The sequence below is a fragment of the Lacerta agilis genome, chromosome 10, assembly GCF_009819535.1.
Source record: "Lacerta agilis isolate rLacAgi1 chromosome 10, rLacAgi1.pri, whole genome shotgun sequence".
In the NCBI taxonomy this organism is placed as follows: Eukaryota; Metazoa; Chordata; class Lepidosauria; order Squamata; family Lacertidae; genus Lacerta; species Lacerta agilis.
The window spans coordinates 70120673-70137555 of NC_046321.1; the positions used below are offsets into that span (position 1 = coordinate 70120673).

General features: G+C 44.6%; 2 protein-coding genes across 2 annotated transcripts in view; both read left to right on the forward strand.

Annotated features, from left to right (window-relative positions):
- Nucleotides 1-16883, forward strand: part of RASSF8 (Ras association domain family member 8) — a 103311-nt gene that overhangs the window by 65419 nt on the left and 21009 nt on the right. The window contains exon 2 of the mRNA XM_033161440.1: nt 7291-7489. Within this exon, the coding sequence (XP_033017331.1) occupies nt 7387-7489 (103 nt within the window). The 5' untranslated portion in view covers nt 7291-7386. The remainder of the gene's footprint in view (nt 1-7290; nt 7490-16883) is intronic.
- On the forward strand, nt 2673-3604 carry LOC117053585 (histone H2A-beta, sperm-like). Its single transcript, XM_033161441.1, has one exon. The coding sequence runs from the start codon at nt 3076-3078 to the stop codon at nt 3517-3519; it is 444 nt and encodes a 147-aa protein (XP_033017332.1). The 5' UTR covers nt 2673-3075; the 3' UTR covers nt 3520-3604.

Below are 16883 nucleotides of genomic sequence, written 5' to 3' on the forward strand. Positions count from 1 at the left end.
CTGGAGCCTCAACTTCAGGATCTATCCTTCCAGTGAGCACTCAGGGCTGATTTCTTTAAGAATGGATCGGTTTGATCTTCTTGCAGTCCATGGGACTCTCAAGAGTCTTTGCGCAGGTTGAACCTTCCTTATTCAATTTATAATTTTACAAATGCTATTCCAATAGTTACAATCCTCTAGATAGCCATTTCCATATTTTCACCATTATGTCTTTCATAAAATATCCATGTACTCAATTTATATCTGATATCTATACATTGTATTGCCTTATTATTTCCTTTATATTTTCCCAATAAAAATATTATCATTTCGTAATTATCACTTTTCTCCATGATCTCTTACATATAGTGTCGATATATTTTAATTGTATCTATCAACCATACATTGTATTTTTCTTTCATTGTTCATTCCCAATAGAGAAATTAAAAGTTTAGTTATGAGTTTCAGTTCAGCCTGCTGATATTCTCATATTCCATACATCTTGTCCATATACATCAGGAATTTCCCCCATTCTCTTTGAAAGGGAGTAAGTTAGTTACCGGTAGTTAGTTTTGGCAGGCGGTAACTTTTTTCCTTTTAGCTTTTGAACTCAAAACTGTAATATAATTTGGCAGATTTCCTGAATGAGAAAGCAAAGATAAATGTTGGCTTCAGAGAAAGAAGAGTTAAATTGTTTGTTGCTGAAGCAAAGCAGATCCATTCATTAGTGTTTCAGACAGTCCAGAATATCTTCAATCAAGTTGCTGCCTAAAGTTTTACGCATTTTTACATGGGGGGGGGGGTTATGAACACTATGAATAAAATAACATTACCTGACATTTCTAGATAATTTGTAAACCCAGCTAAGAAAACACCATTGTTTTCATAAAGTTCTTGGCTAGAAATGATTTTTATATATAGATGCAGAGAATAGATATTGAGCATAAGGTGAACAGTTTTTGATGCAAATAATCTTGTGTTTTGGAAAGTCTGGTTTTTGCGTGTGCTAATGTTCACTCCTCTGCAAAATATTACATATCTTGGGGATGTACAAAAAGTATGTAGATCAGTTTGTGGCTTTTCTATAGAAGAAAAGCAGGTTGTCCCCATGAGGCTGCCCTATGCCGTTTTGTAAAAGGAAGGTATGATGTCAACAGTGTGAGGGCCAAGTGATGAGGAAAGAGATAAGTCAGCTTAATGCACCTCAGCAGATGATGCCTAAAGGGTACACTCTGTCCCTGGCCACATCCACCACAGATATGCTCTCACTCAGGGAACAGGCTGTTTTCACCAGTTGAAGGTGAAAACCTTCTTGCTTGAAGGGCCTGGTTAGTCCAGTGGGGTGGGGTGGGGGGTGAGGGGAGGAGAGGATGTGTCAGGCACCATTGGGCAAGATGAGAGGAAGAGCTGCCAATCCTTTAATCCTTTCTTGTATTCTTCTAGTGGCCAATCCCTTAGTCATAAATTACTAATAAGCAGAGCTACAGTATCTCTCCTGAATCATAATACACAGAGAACTCTCCAGACTGGATTTCAAAACTTTGCTTGGTCTCTTGTTCCATTGACCCAGCCATGTTTGCTAACCATATTGTTGACCTTTAATCTTCCAGTGAAGCAAGTCTACCAGTCCAGACGTCACAGCAAACTGTAGATGGCTTGCAAACCATGGTTTGCAGACTGCCGTCAAATCTGTGATGTGTCAGTTCAGATGTTACCCCCAAGTCATTTAGCTAGTATAAATAGGTAAAGGTAAAGGTATCCCTGACTGTTAGGTCCAGTCGCGGACGACTCTGGGGTTGCGCGCTCATCTCTATAGGCCGAGGGAGCCAGCGTTTGTCCGCAGACAGCTTCCAGGTCATGTGGCCAGCATGACAAGGCCGCTTCTGGCGAACCAGAGCAGCACATGTGCTTTCAAACTGCTAGGTTGGCAGGAGCAGGGACTGAGCAACAGGAGCTCACCCCGTCGTGGGGATTCAAACCGCCCATCTTCTGATCGGCAAGCCCTAGGCTCTGGTTTAGACCACAGCGCCACCCGCATCCCAATAGCTAGTAAATACTTGGTTGCTATTCTCTTTAAAGCATTGCTGCACATCCTCCAAACTGCTTGTGTTTCCATTTGATCTTCTCTTTTAGTATCACAAGATTAACTCTCTTTTAGAAGGGAATTAGCTGCAGCTGACACAGAATTCTGTAGCGCATGTTGCTCCAGTTCTGGCTCACCTGGATTGGTATTTCCTTTCAGACCCAATTCAAGATTATGGCTGTTACCTTTAAAGGGTTCTCTTAGAACTGTTCCAGTATGTTTTCTTGCTGGTTCTTGTTCTGCAAACTTGATTTAGTAACCAAATTTTTCTTCTTAAATTTGCATACTGCACTTCATCCATAGATCTCAGAGCAGTTCACAATATAGTAATTACAATATAAAAACTTGAAATACATAATAAAAAATGAGCAAAAACAAATCAATAATCCCTCCCTCCCACAACATTGGATGTCAACTGGCCAAAGACCTGGTTAAAGAGGAACATTTTCACCTGGCACCTAAAGGTGTACAGTGAAGGCGCCAGCTGAACCTCCTCAGGAGGAGCATTGCACAAACGGAGCCACTACAGAAAAGACTGGTTCTTATGTTGCCACCCTCTGGACCTCTCGTAGGGGAGGCACATGAAGAAAGGCAACAGAGGTTTTCAGGGAGGGAAGTGTGATGAACAGGGTGACATTTCAGCTCAAACATTGGGATAATAGAAATGATTTAACAATGCACACAGCATCCTATTGGCCAGCACCCCAGCCTATCAGGAGCCAAATTTAGCACTCACTATCTTCACTGCAAAGAGGCTATGGAAAACTCTGCACACAGTATTTTTTTAATTGTGGCAGCCTTTCAGATGATAGCTTAACCAGCAAGGCCAGGAAGAAATCCAAAAAGGGCAGGGTAGGAAAACTGAAGCAAGCAAAGCAGAACAGCCACAAAAAAAAACCTGCTCCAAAACAGCAAAAATCCAACAAGGTAAGAATTGCCAGAGCAAGGCAAGCACCTTGAAGAGTTGGACCAGATCAACAAGTGTTGGCGGCTGTGGCAAGCTGGACTGCGACATGTCTGATGATCCGTGTGATACAGAAAGCTTGGATGAACCTGAGCCATCCTGCCATGCGAGGAAGCAAAAAACATCTCGTTCTTGCCGGGCTGGGCTGGTATTCCCTGTAAGCCGCATTGAAAGATTCCTCCGGAAGGGAGACTTCGCAGAGCGCATTGGATCAGGATCGTCTGTGTACATGGCCGCAGTGCTTCAGTACCTGACCTATGACATTATGGATATAGCTGGGAACATTGCTAAAAATGACCACAAGCGCCGAATTGCCCCCCGGCACTTGCAGAGAGCCATCAGTGATGATGCTGAACTCCACTCTCTGCTTGGAGGTATCGCCTTCCCCCAGGGGAGCACCCTTCCCGGGAATAAATCCACCGCATCAACCAGGAGGGGGAAGGGCAAGAAATCTGGCAAGGCTGCAAGCGCTCAAAATGTTGTTACTGCATAAGCAAGGTTAATGCCGTTTTTCTGGACTTGAGATTGAGTCTTTAGTATTCAGCAACATGGTCTAATAAAAGCTGATCTGACCATTCCTTTTGCTGTGTGAATGTTTTTCTTTCCATGTGACTTATCTAGGCAATTATTGAACTGGCTATTATTTTGATAGGGCTTCAAGGGCTTCATGTTTTGTACAACAAAAGCATGTTACTTAAACCTAAAATGTATAGGTGCTGGGTACAGCCTAGTGTGAAGCAAGAGTCCAGCATCTGGTTGCTTTTCAATGCCGACACTTGTGGCTTCATTGTGAGGTTCACACTTTTTCATTGCTTTTTATAGTTCCATTTCAGAACTGTAAATAAAAAAGGTATGGAAGCCTCTTCAGACACCAGAGCCAAAATTCTTCCTAAATACAATTTGGAACCTCCCCACAATCACACCACATAGGAAGAAAGTAGTATCTGATCAGTATCCTGCTTGTGTGAATCTGGTGGTTTCCTGAAACTGAAGTAGAAAACGTTAATTCTTCCCAATACTCTTGAAAAAATAGAGTTGGATCATGCAGCGGCGGAGGAAGCCTCTTTGCTGCCCAGGGTGGCGACATGGAGGCACCCCCCCCTGGGGGCGGGGCACGGCGCATGTGGATGTGGATGTGGCATGGAGGTGAGGGGTGGGACAGCGAGGAGGGGGTGTCATGCCAGCAACAAGCGTGACGCCCCCCCCCTCGCTGGCCCACCCCTCGCACGGAAAAAGCCACGGAAAGGGGGAAAAGGGGAAGCAAAGCCGGCGCTTAAACGCGCCTGTTCTGCTTCCCTCCCCCCCTTTCAGCGGCTCTTTTTCGGCTTGAGGGACGTGCCAGCGAGGAGGCGGCGTCACGCTTGTTGCTGGCATGACACCCCCTCCTCGCTGGCCTGGCCCTCACGCTGAAAAAGAGCTTCTGAAAGGGGGGAAAGGCGGTATGCGAGGAGGAGGCGGGGGCGAGGCCGCTCCGCCCCGCAGTATGTTCGGGGCCCGCCCGGTGAGGTTGGGTAGGGTGGGGCCGGCCAAAGTGTCGCCCCCCCTCCCCTGGAACACGGGGCAGGCCACCCCACCCCCCTTTGCTCTGCCCCTGGGATAATGGATGTCAAGCAGACACTTCACTTAAAATCAGATGATGTTAAGAACATGTGTTACTCTCACCTACCATATTTCCATAATGAGGTGACAGGGTAGATGCTCAAGATTCCTCTCTAGTAATATCTGGGCCATGATAATGTATGTTGAAACCAAAGTCCCACTTGCCTTGAGTGCTGCTGCCTATAGGTGAGTCCAGTTATGGCCAGAACATTCTTCCCTTTGTGCCAGAGTTCTACAGAGTGTGGTTGATCAGTTAGGCTTTTACAATTGCATCTTGGCTTCAGAGGGAACATTTAACCCTAAACTTCACATTTTTCCTGGATTAAGCTGGTAGGCACTGGACATTCTGTGCTAAGACTTTAAGCCTAAGAGTGGCATTTTAAAAAATTGAATTAAATGAGCCATCTGCTCCATTAGTTTGCCGTCTGGGGTTTCTTTTTCCTTTTCTTCTGAATTGTGATGATTTAGGGTGTGCTGAGGTACCGACCAGTGTGATGGGCCAAACAGCTTTTGAAATGCTCCAGGATGGGTTGAAAGGAATAGATGTTCTGAAAGTAGGAAAGATTGTGAGGATCCTTTTTGGATGCTTTGGCAATACTTGCTTTGGCAATACCTCTTTGTTAATACTCCTCAGGATGGGAAAGTGCTGGACCTTGAACTGGTGCCAAACCAAGTGCTCTAGCCAGTAAGTATGGATGGATCAGTGAATTTCTGTTCTGAGTCAATTTCACCTGTGCTGAATCATAAGTTCATTTTGTTCCATTAAAACACACACACACACACTGCATTTCACTTGTATGCATATGTATTTCCCCCCCAAAATGCACATTTTTCATGTGGCCCAATCCATCTTCCCGAAAATGAGATTTACCGTATATTTGTGCAATTTTAAAAACTGAAACGGCACCACAGAATTCAAAAGTGTGTAATCCAATTTATAGCTGTGTTCCAAACTGCATATATGTCTAGGGCCAGCAAATTGGAACACTTCACTTCAGATTGTGGAATGAATGGGTTTGCTCACCTCTACCAGCCAGCTATTCATGAGGGAAGAAATCAAGGGATTGACTACCGTTGCTGCTAGAAAGAAAATAAAATAAGACATGTTGTTTAGGCCTCTGGGCTACTGATGAAGATGAGGAAAGCATAGGAGTGATAAGGTCCATGCAGATCTGTTGTACCCCTGGTTCTGCAACTGGTCACCCTGCTCTTCCGTACTATCAGCACTCACTATGGGCCAGTGTCCTTGGTGGTTTTTCCTGGGTTTTTGCGGTGATTTTTGAGGTTTAAGGTCCTTAATATTGAACAAGTTACTTGTCGTGTTGTTTCCGGCTAGAGCGAGTTCCTGTGCCAAGCTCATAGAATAGCTTATGCTTTCATGTTCAGTTTGTAGGTCTTTGCATTGGATTGACCAATCCAGTGCTGAGGGGGTGACTTTCAGCAGGTCTGGGAATGCTCCCTCACAGTGGGAAGCATTCACCACCCCGCAGAGCCCATCGCCCAGCCCTTCCCGGCTTGCTTTTATTAGCCAGGATGGGCAAGGATCAAGGAGACAGGTGGTCGGTTTCATGCATCCAAGCAGCCTGTCCACATCCTCGGAGGTAACAGATTGAAATTGATCCCATGCAACTTGACCAGACAGGGCTCTGGCACTCTCCCGCCCCGGCCCTGCTCCCACGGTGGAGTCTACCTCTTTCCGAATCTGAGCGACTTTATCTGCAAAAAACTTTGCAAACGCATTGCAGGAGATCTTGGGGTCCGTACCAGGCCCCGATGGCGCATGTGGTTCCTGTAGGACTTTGGTTTAAAAGCCGCGTTTGTTTCCATGGGCATCCCAGGCAAATGAGGTACAAACAAAAAAGTCAAGATGCAAATGTAATAAATCAATAAATGGATAGGGGTACATTTCACCCAGTGATATGCAGATGGATTGTTCTGGGTAGTTCTGTATTATAATAAGTGTGTCCTATTTTATAAACATGGGAAAACCTAAGGTAGCATAGCTGCTTAATTGGTCCTGAATTTGCCTTTCTTGCAAGCAGAAGACTGTTGTGGTAGACGCTGTACGTCATTCATAGTGCTTGAAAGTTCTGCAAAATCAACCTGAATTACACTATCTCAGGAAGGATCCGAGACATGTTAAAGGTGGCCCCTGTCTATCCATGCTCATAAGAAGCCTAATAAATAACTGAACAAGTGCTGACAATGGCTATGTTGTACAAATAATGGAACTAATTTCTAGTCATATTTTTTGTTGAGATAACAAAATGAAATTTGGCCTTTTTAGAAGCAAATTGTAAATGGAGGTTAATTTTAAAAACTGTATAAATACAGAGAAATCTTGCTTTTTTAAATTATGCAATAGCATGTCCTGCTTTTAAGCCTTATATGTTGCTTCATTTTTAGTAATAGGAATGTGTACCCAATCAAATAATAAAATGAGTTAATTACCTTTTCTGTTGTTTGGAAGGGCATTGGGAGGAGGATAGAAAGTGCTGCCTTCAAAAGATAAACTTTGTTGAATAATGGAAGTTTTACTACTTACATTTCATTTTTTTTCTTTTACTACTTACATTTCATTTTAAATATAAACTGCTTAACCTAGGGGAGAAGTCCTTTTGTCTCTCTAGGCCACCATAAGCTAAGTTTTTGTTTTATTTTCCAGATAATTCCCACCAGTATGTTGACACTATCTGGCATAGCTGTAAACGTGACTTGTCATCTCAATTGCATCCATGGCTGTTGGGTGACCTGGTAAATCATGGAGCTGAAAGTATGGGTGGATGGAGTCCAGAGGATCGTTTGTGGTGTCACGGAAATTACAACTTGCCAGGAAGTTGTTATAGCTCTTGCTCAGGCAATAGGTAAGTGAAATAATCTCCTTGTGCTCCATATGCATAGATCAGTGTGTGTTGTGAGGGTGGGGGCACTTTTTCTGTCGAAGATAGCTATTCAGGTATGCTTGCACTTCAATGGCGTCTGTATTTTCTTACCACATGGCTATTGAGGAAAGCTTGAAAAGGTCCCTGCCCATTTCCTTCTTCTCCATGGAACTGGATTCTGTTGACTTGACTTGATTGAACAGATGAACATTCTTGGAAGTTTTCCGATGTGGTCACTTTTGCTAAAAAACCATTTGTTTGACTCTTCAATAATGCAAGCAACTTGTTGCTTCAGTATATACTTGAAGCACCAAAACCAGACTTTCCCTTTATTATCATCCCTCCAATGGGGTACATGGAAGTTGAGCAGAGGCCACTGGAGTGTGCATTGCAAGGTTTTGAAGGGTATACGTTAATCTACTGTAGGGGTGGGGAACCTTTGGTCCTCCAGATGTCAGACCTAGCCAGCATCACCAATGGTCAGGGTGATGGGAGTTGCAGTCCAGCAACATCTGGAGGGCCACAGATACCCCACTTGATACATTAGCTTTCATAAAGCAACATGTTCTGTTCTCATTGGCCTCCACTACCAAGAGAAAGGTTGATTACCCTATAAGAGGATTTCTTCTATGGGGCTTCTTACTGTAGACTTGCACTTGGATTGCAATGGATAAGAAGCTTCCTAAAATTTAAGATTCAGTCACCAATGAGTTCTGACCATTTTGAATGGATGACTGAATGACTCTTTATTTGCATCAGCCATCGCCCATAGCAATAAAACAACAATACGATATACAAAGAATAGAAATAAAAAGTCAATTATACATTTTAGGGTTTTGAATCAATAGTCAAATAGTGAACCTTATTCTGATTGCCCCAGCTAAAAACCTTGCAACCTTTGCTATCAACTGCTCATCTTGATTTGCCAAGAGAAAGGACACTGTGGCAGTGGCCACTTTGCTTACACTTATTGAAAACTGAATAACCTCCTTCTTCTTTCAGATGTACTTTTCCAATCCTCTCCCTTTTGGTCGTGAACAGGACTTTGATTTATTTTACTTTAAAAGAATCCTAGTTTTGCATTTTGTTCAAATGAGGAAGCCTGGTTTGGGTTAAACTCTAGATAGTTTAGTAAACCATATTCCTAGCCTACTGTTTGAAGATGGGTTGTTAATGAAACTTAGAAAGTTCATTTTAAATCAGAATCCTTGGTTCAAATAAACACTAAGCCAGGATGATTCTTTCACGTTCTCTTCCTGGCCATGTGGAAGGAAGAAAAGGGAAGGGGAAGAGGGGGCCTGGTGCTTTGCTCTGGTTTATTCAGGTTCTAACCCCTTTTAACCAACTGTGAATGTGATCTGTGTTAGCTAAAACAGTTCAGATCTCCAAGAAGAAAATGTAGGTGTACTGCATTGTTGCTTGTTTAGCAGCCCACACAAACTCAGAGTAAGTGGCTTAGCACTGCTTAACAACTCTATATTCTGTGTGCTGCAGATTATGATCCTTGAAGCTCTATTTACCTATTAATATTCCCACACTGACAAATGAGACTTTCGATTCCTTTGCTCTTGTGAACCTATAACCACTGATACACTAATTGGCTGAAAGTAGCTGTTTAATTTTGCAATTTCTTTTTCTTTTATAAATCTTTTTAAGAAGATATTTGGGTGAAGGGATTTAAATCTAGAATTCAATTTCATTAATATATCTTCCTCCAGGGAGAATGAGTGCTATCAGGTTATGCATCCTGAACAATTTAATTTTCGTATCTATTCTGACATAAATTGGATATGTATTTGTGTACCTTTTCTACCTACTGAAGTCTTTGCAGCATTCAAGCTGCTGTATCCATAATGTGTTTTAAAATATGTCAGGATCTCTGTTTTAATGGGAAATTGTGTTTAAAATCCTGTTTCATGCTGTGCAGATTCAGACTAAATTCAAATAGCTATTCTGATAATTGAAATAGCTATTCTGTGTATCCTTACCAAACTGCTATTTCAAACCGTGTGACTGAGAGAGAACTGCAGCCTTTTAAGCAACAGCAGCAACTTGACTGACCAAAATGAAATGAAAAGAAGAAATGGAACAAAGTTCCAAATATGCTCAAAGTACATTTGGTCATGGTAGACATTCATAGGAGGAAGAATCCAGAAGACCTGTAAATGCAAACCCTTATGAGAAGAAAAGCATCCTCATCCTTGTGTTGTCATATAATTTTACCTTCAGGTAGGTAGCCGTGTTTGTCTGACCAGGGCCATCTTAAGCATATGCAGTGCCGGAGTGCAAAGATCCGCCCGGCACCCCTAGGTTGCCCAGAGTTGTCAACCTTTTTTAGGAAATAGTTGTTTACCTTTAGAATGCTTGTGGGACGCAGGGACTCACAGCACCAACCAAGAGGGGTGTCAGCATACGAAGGTGGATGCAGGTTCCATGCTTGGGGGGACGGACAAAATGTTGGGCAGCACAGTTGCTGCACTGTCTGCCTGCTGCCCCCCCCCCGTGCTGCATGGCAGCTAACTGTTTCGGCTGCGTGCGCAGTGCCTGTAGCGACGTGTAATGTGGGTGCTGTGTGAGGCATCCTGTTGCATGCGCTGAGCTGTGGGTTCCTTTGCTGGCTTTTCCGCTGTTGGCGCACGCTCCCGGCGTCGCCCAATGGGGGTGCCAGGACAGAAAACGACAGGGAATGCAAGCGGCAGCGGAGGAAAAATCTCTGACGGGATCCACACGATCCTATTCGTCGGGTTTTGTTGCTGCTGTCGGTGTGCGGCAGATCCCGTACGGAGATGTTTCCTCCACTACTGCTTGCATTCCCGGTCATGCGGCGCTGGCACCCCACGTTGGGCGGTGCTGGGAGCGTGCGCTGGGAGCATGCGCCGACAGCGCAAAAGCCAGCAAAGTAACCCACAGCTCAGCGCATGCAACAGGATGCGTTGCGCAGCACCCACAATGTTACACGGCGCTCCAGGCACAGCGCTGAAACAGTTAGCCACCATGCAGCTGGGGCAAGAGCCGACATCCAAGCAGAGCAGAGCCCGTTGGAGCGCCGCAGGCTCTTCTGCTGCAGGCGGCTCGGTGCGAGTTCGGGGGCGAGCGTTGGGGTCTGGGGAAGAACCACCTGCAGCCGAAGAGCCTGTGGCGCTCCAACGGGCTCTGCTCCACTCAGATGTCGGCGGCTCTTCCCCAGACTCCCAACACTTGGCCCCGGACTCCCGGCCTGGCACCTCTGAGAGCCTGGCACACAGGTGCCATGCATCCCTAGCGCCAACAGTTAAGACGGCCCTGGGTCTGACGCAGTCAAAATAAATAAAAAAATTGTCCAGTGGCACCTTAGAGACCAACTAAGTTTGTTCTGGGTATAAGCTTTTGTGTGCAAACTTAGTTGGTCTCTAAGGTGCCACTGGACATTTTTTTTATAATTTTACCTCTTAGCATCCCACATGTTAATACATTTTGATGTGTACTTGAACTAGAGAGGAAGCTACTTCTGTTCTTTGCACTACAAATTGGCCTTAATGGCTTCATGCCTGTCTATTTAAAGCGCTTTTAAGAGCAGACACATTCCTCTGCTGCTAAATTGCTACTAAGTGGAGATCGCTGGGTGCAAGGTGGCAACTGGGGAAAGAAAATGTCCCTTACAGAAGGGATCTGATTTTTTTTCTTGAATCTTGAATTACTTTTATTCTGGATTGTTTTATTTGATTTTTTAATCTGTTGTAAAACACTTTGAGATTTGTTCTTCAAAATATAAAGCAGTATAGAAATGGAATGAAGAATAAAATGCCATGGGGGGTGGGGGGGGTGGAATAACGCATCGGCATTCCATTGTGGCGACTGCAGCCTAGGTTTAAGGTGCTGTTTGGTGATTAGATTAAATATTTGAGTGTCTTAACATTGCTTGCCACAGATTCAGATTGCAATCTATGTGGCCATGTGGGGTATATATCTGACTAGTAGCATTGGTTGTAGCATAACATTGGTATGACACTTATCCACGTTCTTTACACAGTATCACTTCGTTGAAGGATTTCAGCAGAAGGTATTTCTTAAATCCTAGTCTAAAATGCCTGTCAGTCATATACCTGCTTGATAGTGGCCTCCTTCGCCTCCAATCCATGGCTTACCAGCACTGTTTGGACTCCCAGAAGTTAGCTCTTGCTGTAGGTGGTTGACCATCTATAAATGTGTGAAGCCACGTACATCTTCCCAACAGTTTCTGGTTCCTAAATCTTATACTGAATGCCCCAAACGTGGGCTTTCAACTAATGCACTTTGATTGTTTCCTCCATGAATTTTGGGAAGCTGTCTAGAAATTGCAGACTAGAATGATTTGCCTTTGCATGTCGAGGTCCCCAATCCACCCCTCAGGTAAAACACACTTCACACCAGATATAAGTTTAAGGTTTTTGGCATTAATTTTGACCACAACTTTATTGAATACAAAATAAGTGAGTGGTTGCTTAGGCATTGGTTAAGACTATCTGTCCCGCTGGGGACAGAACTGACATCCACCCGCCTGTGGAGTCAGTATAGGGGGAAACACTTTGGGGAGAGAATGTGCGCCCGTTCTCCCCAAATGCTCCCAGGGGCTCTTGCGTGGGCCCTGTCCCCCGACCGGGGGAAACGGACAAGCATGGTGAGCCCCTGGATTCCTTTAACGGAATTCCCCTCGCTGCCGCAGCCTTGAAGCAGCAACCACAGCCAACCTGCCCCTTCGCAGCATAGGAGGGGCAACCACAGCCAACTCTGCCCCTCCTAAACCAATTTATAACCAATGCCTAACCGCCAACCTTACATGTTGTGACTAATTGCTACGCAGTAGGCGAAAACGAAATGGCACCAGCCAATCAGCCAAGTGGAAAAATTCCTACCAGGCCCCTGCTCAACGCAGACGACCCCATGACAGGCATAGCAAGGTCAACGCAGAGGCCTAATAACAGGGCGGGAGGGCGGGCGATCCGATGCACAAAGCCAGGAGGGCTCCGACGCTGAGTGCAGGGTCATTTAAAGGCTCTGGACTGTCCATCAACAAGTTGCAACATAGAAATCTCCCCAACGACAGCCAGAGCCCAATCGCAATAGTGGCCATCCATACAAACCCGCCCAGCAGCAGAGGGGTGACTTGCTAGCCCCAACCGCAACACGTGCTCTCCATGAAGGAGAACACGCTTTCTGAAATCACATTAGTCTTAAAGCTCAGAGCAATAATGTCCCTTCTTTTTTTATATATAAAGAATTTATTGGTATTTTCCATAACAAAGAATACCATCACCCACCCACATTTATACAAAACAAAAACAAACATAACCACAATTCTTCTTCTTTTTTACACATACGATGAAAAAATTCTAGTTTCAGATCTTTACAGTTGACTTCCCCTGCCTTCTCTCCTTCGGTTCCAAATCCAGATTCTACTTTAATAACTTCATCTCTCAAAAAAAATTAAATTCAAATCTAAACAATCATCTTAATCCATAATAGTTGGTAACATAGCTTTATATCTTAACAGATTAATCTTATATCAAATCTAAACTATTCTTCTTTCCCTTAAACTGCTGCTAATAACATAGAAATTTAAAATATCCCTTTTCTTATTAAAAAAAATAAAATAAAACTCAATGTCTCATCCCTCCGATTTCAGATTACCATAGCAAACCATTTATATTCTGCACTTAACACACTTCACCCTATCCCCCCTCTGTCCTTCTCCATCTTGCACCGGAACCACTCCTCAAATTGTCCTCTTTTCTTGAACATCCACAGAACCAGACACAGTCCTCAACAGACCTTGCATCGAACATCAGGGTGCACTGCTCATCTTCTTTCGGCTTCTCCCATTCAATGCTGCATTCTTCTTCTATTTGTAAATATCTTAATTTCTTGCCTTTCGCTCCCGAGCTCTCACCTCGGGGGCTGGATATAACATTCCTCGCCGTCTCCGGGCTGCCACCACCAAAGGACGTTTCTTTTTCCGGGAGTCGCCAAGCCATCTCTCTCAGTTTTTCAATCTCCCTTCATCCACTAGCTAACTACAATGAATACTTCAGAAATTCTGTCATGGAAGGCCCCATCTGTATCAAATTGGCAAGCATCTATATTTCCTGAATATTTCTTGAATACAGGTTCTTGTTGGGACATCTTAAAAAGCTGTAGCTTCTTGTGGATGTTTTGGTCAAATTGCCTAGCCTATATTGAAAGTGGATATAGGCCAATCTCGATTAGCTTGGTTGACTCTGCTCTTAAATAGTTCAACTCTCAGGAGGCTGTGTCCCGGACAACTCCCACTGACTCATAACAAACTAATAATTTTCTGCCTCATTGGTTGCTGTAGGCTTTTTTTTTTTTTGCAGAGCTTTGCAGTTTTTCTGTGTCCATTAAAAAAAAATCCACCTGTGACTGAAACGGAACAATTGTGTTCACATTCTAGAGATTCTAATATAGCTATCCCAGCATTATTTCTGGGCATCTTACAGACTTGGGTAGAAGCCAATATTCCATTGGGGCCTTGCATGAAAATTAGGCTGAATGATTTACACCTTCAGGCAAACCTATAAGCCTTAATAGTACTATATGTGCCTTGCTGGCAGCTAGTTTTACAAAGGTGCTGCGACTTCGCAAGAGGGAGAATTGAAGGTGGTAAGCCAGGACTGCCATGTGTAACATGTTCTCCAGCTGCCGGCCAAGAACTAATACCTGTGTAACCAGATTTAAGTCTGGCACATTGCTCAGCCCAGACACTGAGGTCCTCCAAGGGTCTTCTGCTGGTTCCCTCACTATGAGAAGCGAAGCTACAGGGAACCAGGCAAAGGGACTTCTCGGTAGTGCCCTCCTTGTTGAACATGTCATGTTGAACATTCTTCAGATGTCAAGGAGATTAAGAACTACACAACTTTTAGAATACGTCTGAAGGTCGCCCTGTATCAGGAAGTTTTTTATGTTTGATGTCTTAACTATGTTTTTATATGTGCTGTTAGCCTGCCAGAGTGGCTGGGGAAACCCAGACAGATGGGCAGGGTATAAATAATAAAATTAGCATAGAATCATAGAACTGGAAGGGGCCCAAGGGTCATTAGTCCAAGCACCCACAATGCAGGAATCTCCGCTAAAGCATCCCTGACAGATGGCCACCCAACCTCTGCTTAAAACCTCCAAGGAAGGAGAGTCCACCCCCTTCTAAGGGAGTCATTTCCACTGTTAAACAGCTCTTACTGTCAGAAAGTTTTTCTGAATGTTTAGTTGGAATCTCCTTGTAACTTGAAGCCCTTGGTTCGAGTCCTACCCTCTAGAGCCGGAGAAAAGAAGCATGTTCCCTCTTCCATGTGACAGCCCTTCAAAAATTTGAAGGTGGCTCTCATGTCTCCTCTTTTCCAGGCTAAACATAAGCAGCTCCCTCAACAGTTCTTCATGTGGCTTAGTTTCCAGAACCTTGATCACTTTGGTGGTCCTCCTCTGCACAGGTTCCAGCTTGTCAACATCCATCTTAAATTGGACACAGGATTCCAGGTGTGGTCTGACCAAGGCAGAATAGAGTGGTGGTACTACTACTACTACTGCTACTATTTCTTGTGTAAGACATTTGTAGTTGATGTTGCATCACCTGTCCATTGTTTTATCTTAGAGTAACAAAATCCGTGCTAGCTGCTGATATTAAACAGGATGCTAAATGGAAGTTGCTGTGCTGTATTCTTATTTATTCTTATTAGATTTATACACCACCCTTCATCATAAGAGTGAAGATGTGGTTCACAGAATAAAATACAGGAGAAAAATAAGTAAAACAAAACAGCAAAGCAATAACCTTCCCCCATACATATTTAAAAGGCTGTAGAATATTAATCAGCCCACGTCCTGGTTGAAGAGCAATGTTTTACCCTGGTGCTAGGCAAACCTCCCTGGGGAGAGCATTCCCACTACAGAAAAGGCCCATTCTTGTGTTGCCGCCCTCCGGACCTCTTGGGGTGGAGGCACATGAAAAAGGGCCTCTTGATGAATGCAGAGTCCAGGACAGGCAGTCCTTGAGGTATTGCAGTCCTGAGCCATTTAAGGGTTTGTATGTCAAAACCAGCACTTTGAATTGAGCCCTGAAGCTAATTGGCAATGAGTGTAGTTAGGCCAGGATCGGTGTAGTACGCTCAACTTGTCTTGTCCCAGTGAGCAACCTGGCTGCTGAATTCTGCACCAGCTGAAGCCGCTGAACCATCCTCAGAGGCAGCCCTACTTATAACACCCCCAGTCATCTTGTCTGAGGAACCACCCACTAACAGTGTCTCAGTCTTGAGCTTCAGTTCATTGGCTCTCATCCAGTCTATTACCAAGGCAAGACATTGGTCCAGCATATCCACTGCCTCACCTGAAGATGTAAAGGAGAAGTGGAGTTGTGTATCGTCAACGTATTGCTGACAACATACTCCAGATGACCCCACTCAGTGGTTTCATGTAGATGTTAAATAGCATAGGCAATAAAATTGAGCCCTGAGGAACACTCCACGCTGAAGGCTCCATGGGGCTGGAAAGCTCTCCCCCAGCACCACACTCTAGGAGCAACCATTCAAGTAGGACTGGAACCACTGCAAAGCCCCTCCAGAAGGATATCGTAGTCAATGGTATCCAAAGCCACTAAGAAGTTGAGGAGAATTAACAAGGGCATGTTTCCCCTGTCACTCTCGACAAAGGTCATCATACAGGGTGACCAAAACAGTTCCTGTGCCAAAACCAGGCCTAAACTCCAATTGAAATTGATCTAGAAAATCAGTTTTCTCCAAGGGTGCCTGGATCTGCTCTGCAACCACCTGCTCCAGGACCTCACTCAGGAAAGGGGAATTAGCACCTGGCCAGTAGTGTCGTAGTCTCATTGCTGAGCAACCAAGTGCAGAGCTCAGTTGAGTGGGAGGCCAGCCAAGAGTCTCTGGGGTGTAATTGCCTAGAGGCAGAGGCAGGATGCAAAGTTGGGTCCAGTTCTAGGGTTGGGCAAACAGCAATCTCCATGGTCAGACGGTCCAGGGCCGCATGGAATCCGATGATCTTGGGAGCAAGGGTGAAGACGAGCAGAAAGCAGCAAGGTTGGGCCAAGAACTACAAGCGTTGTTACCAGCATCTGATGGAAGCTCTACTTAAGAAGGCTGAAGCCAGCTGGTTCTCAACAGCGCCTTCCTTGAAGGCTGATCAGCTGCAGGTAGAATAACTCTGCCTTCTCTCCCTTCAGGCTGCTGTTCAGGCAAAGCTAACTCCTGACCCGTGACAGGTAGGTAGATTTTCCATGTCCAGGGAAGGTTTCTTAAGTAGTGGTTTTACCACTGCCTCTTTCAAGGAGGCAGGGACCATTCCCTGGCCCAGCCAGCTGTCATCGTCCCCCATCCCCCCACTAGCATTTATCAGC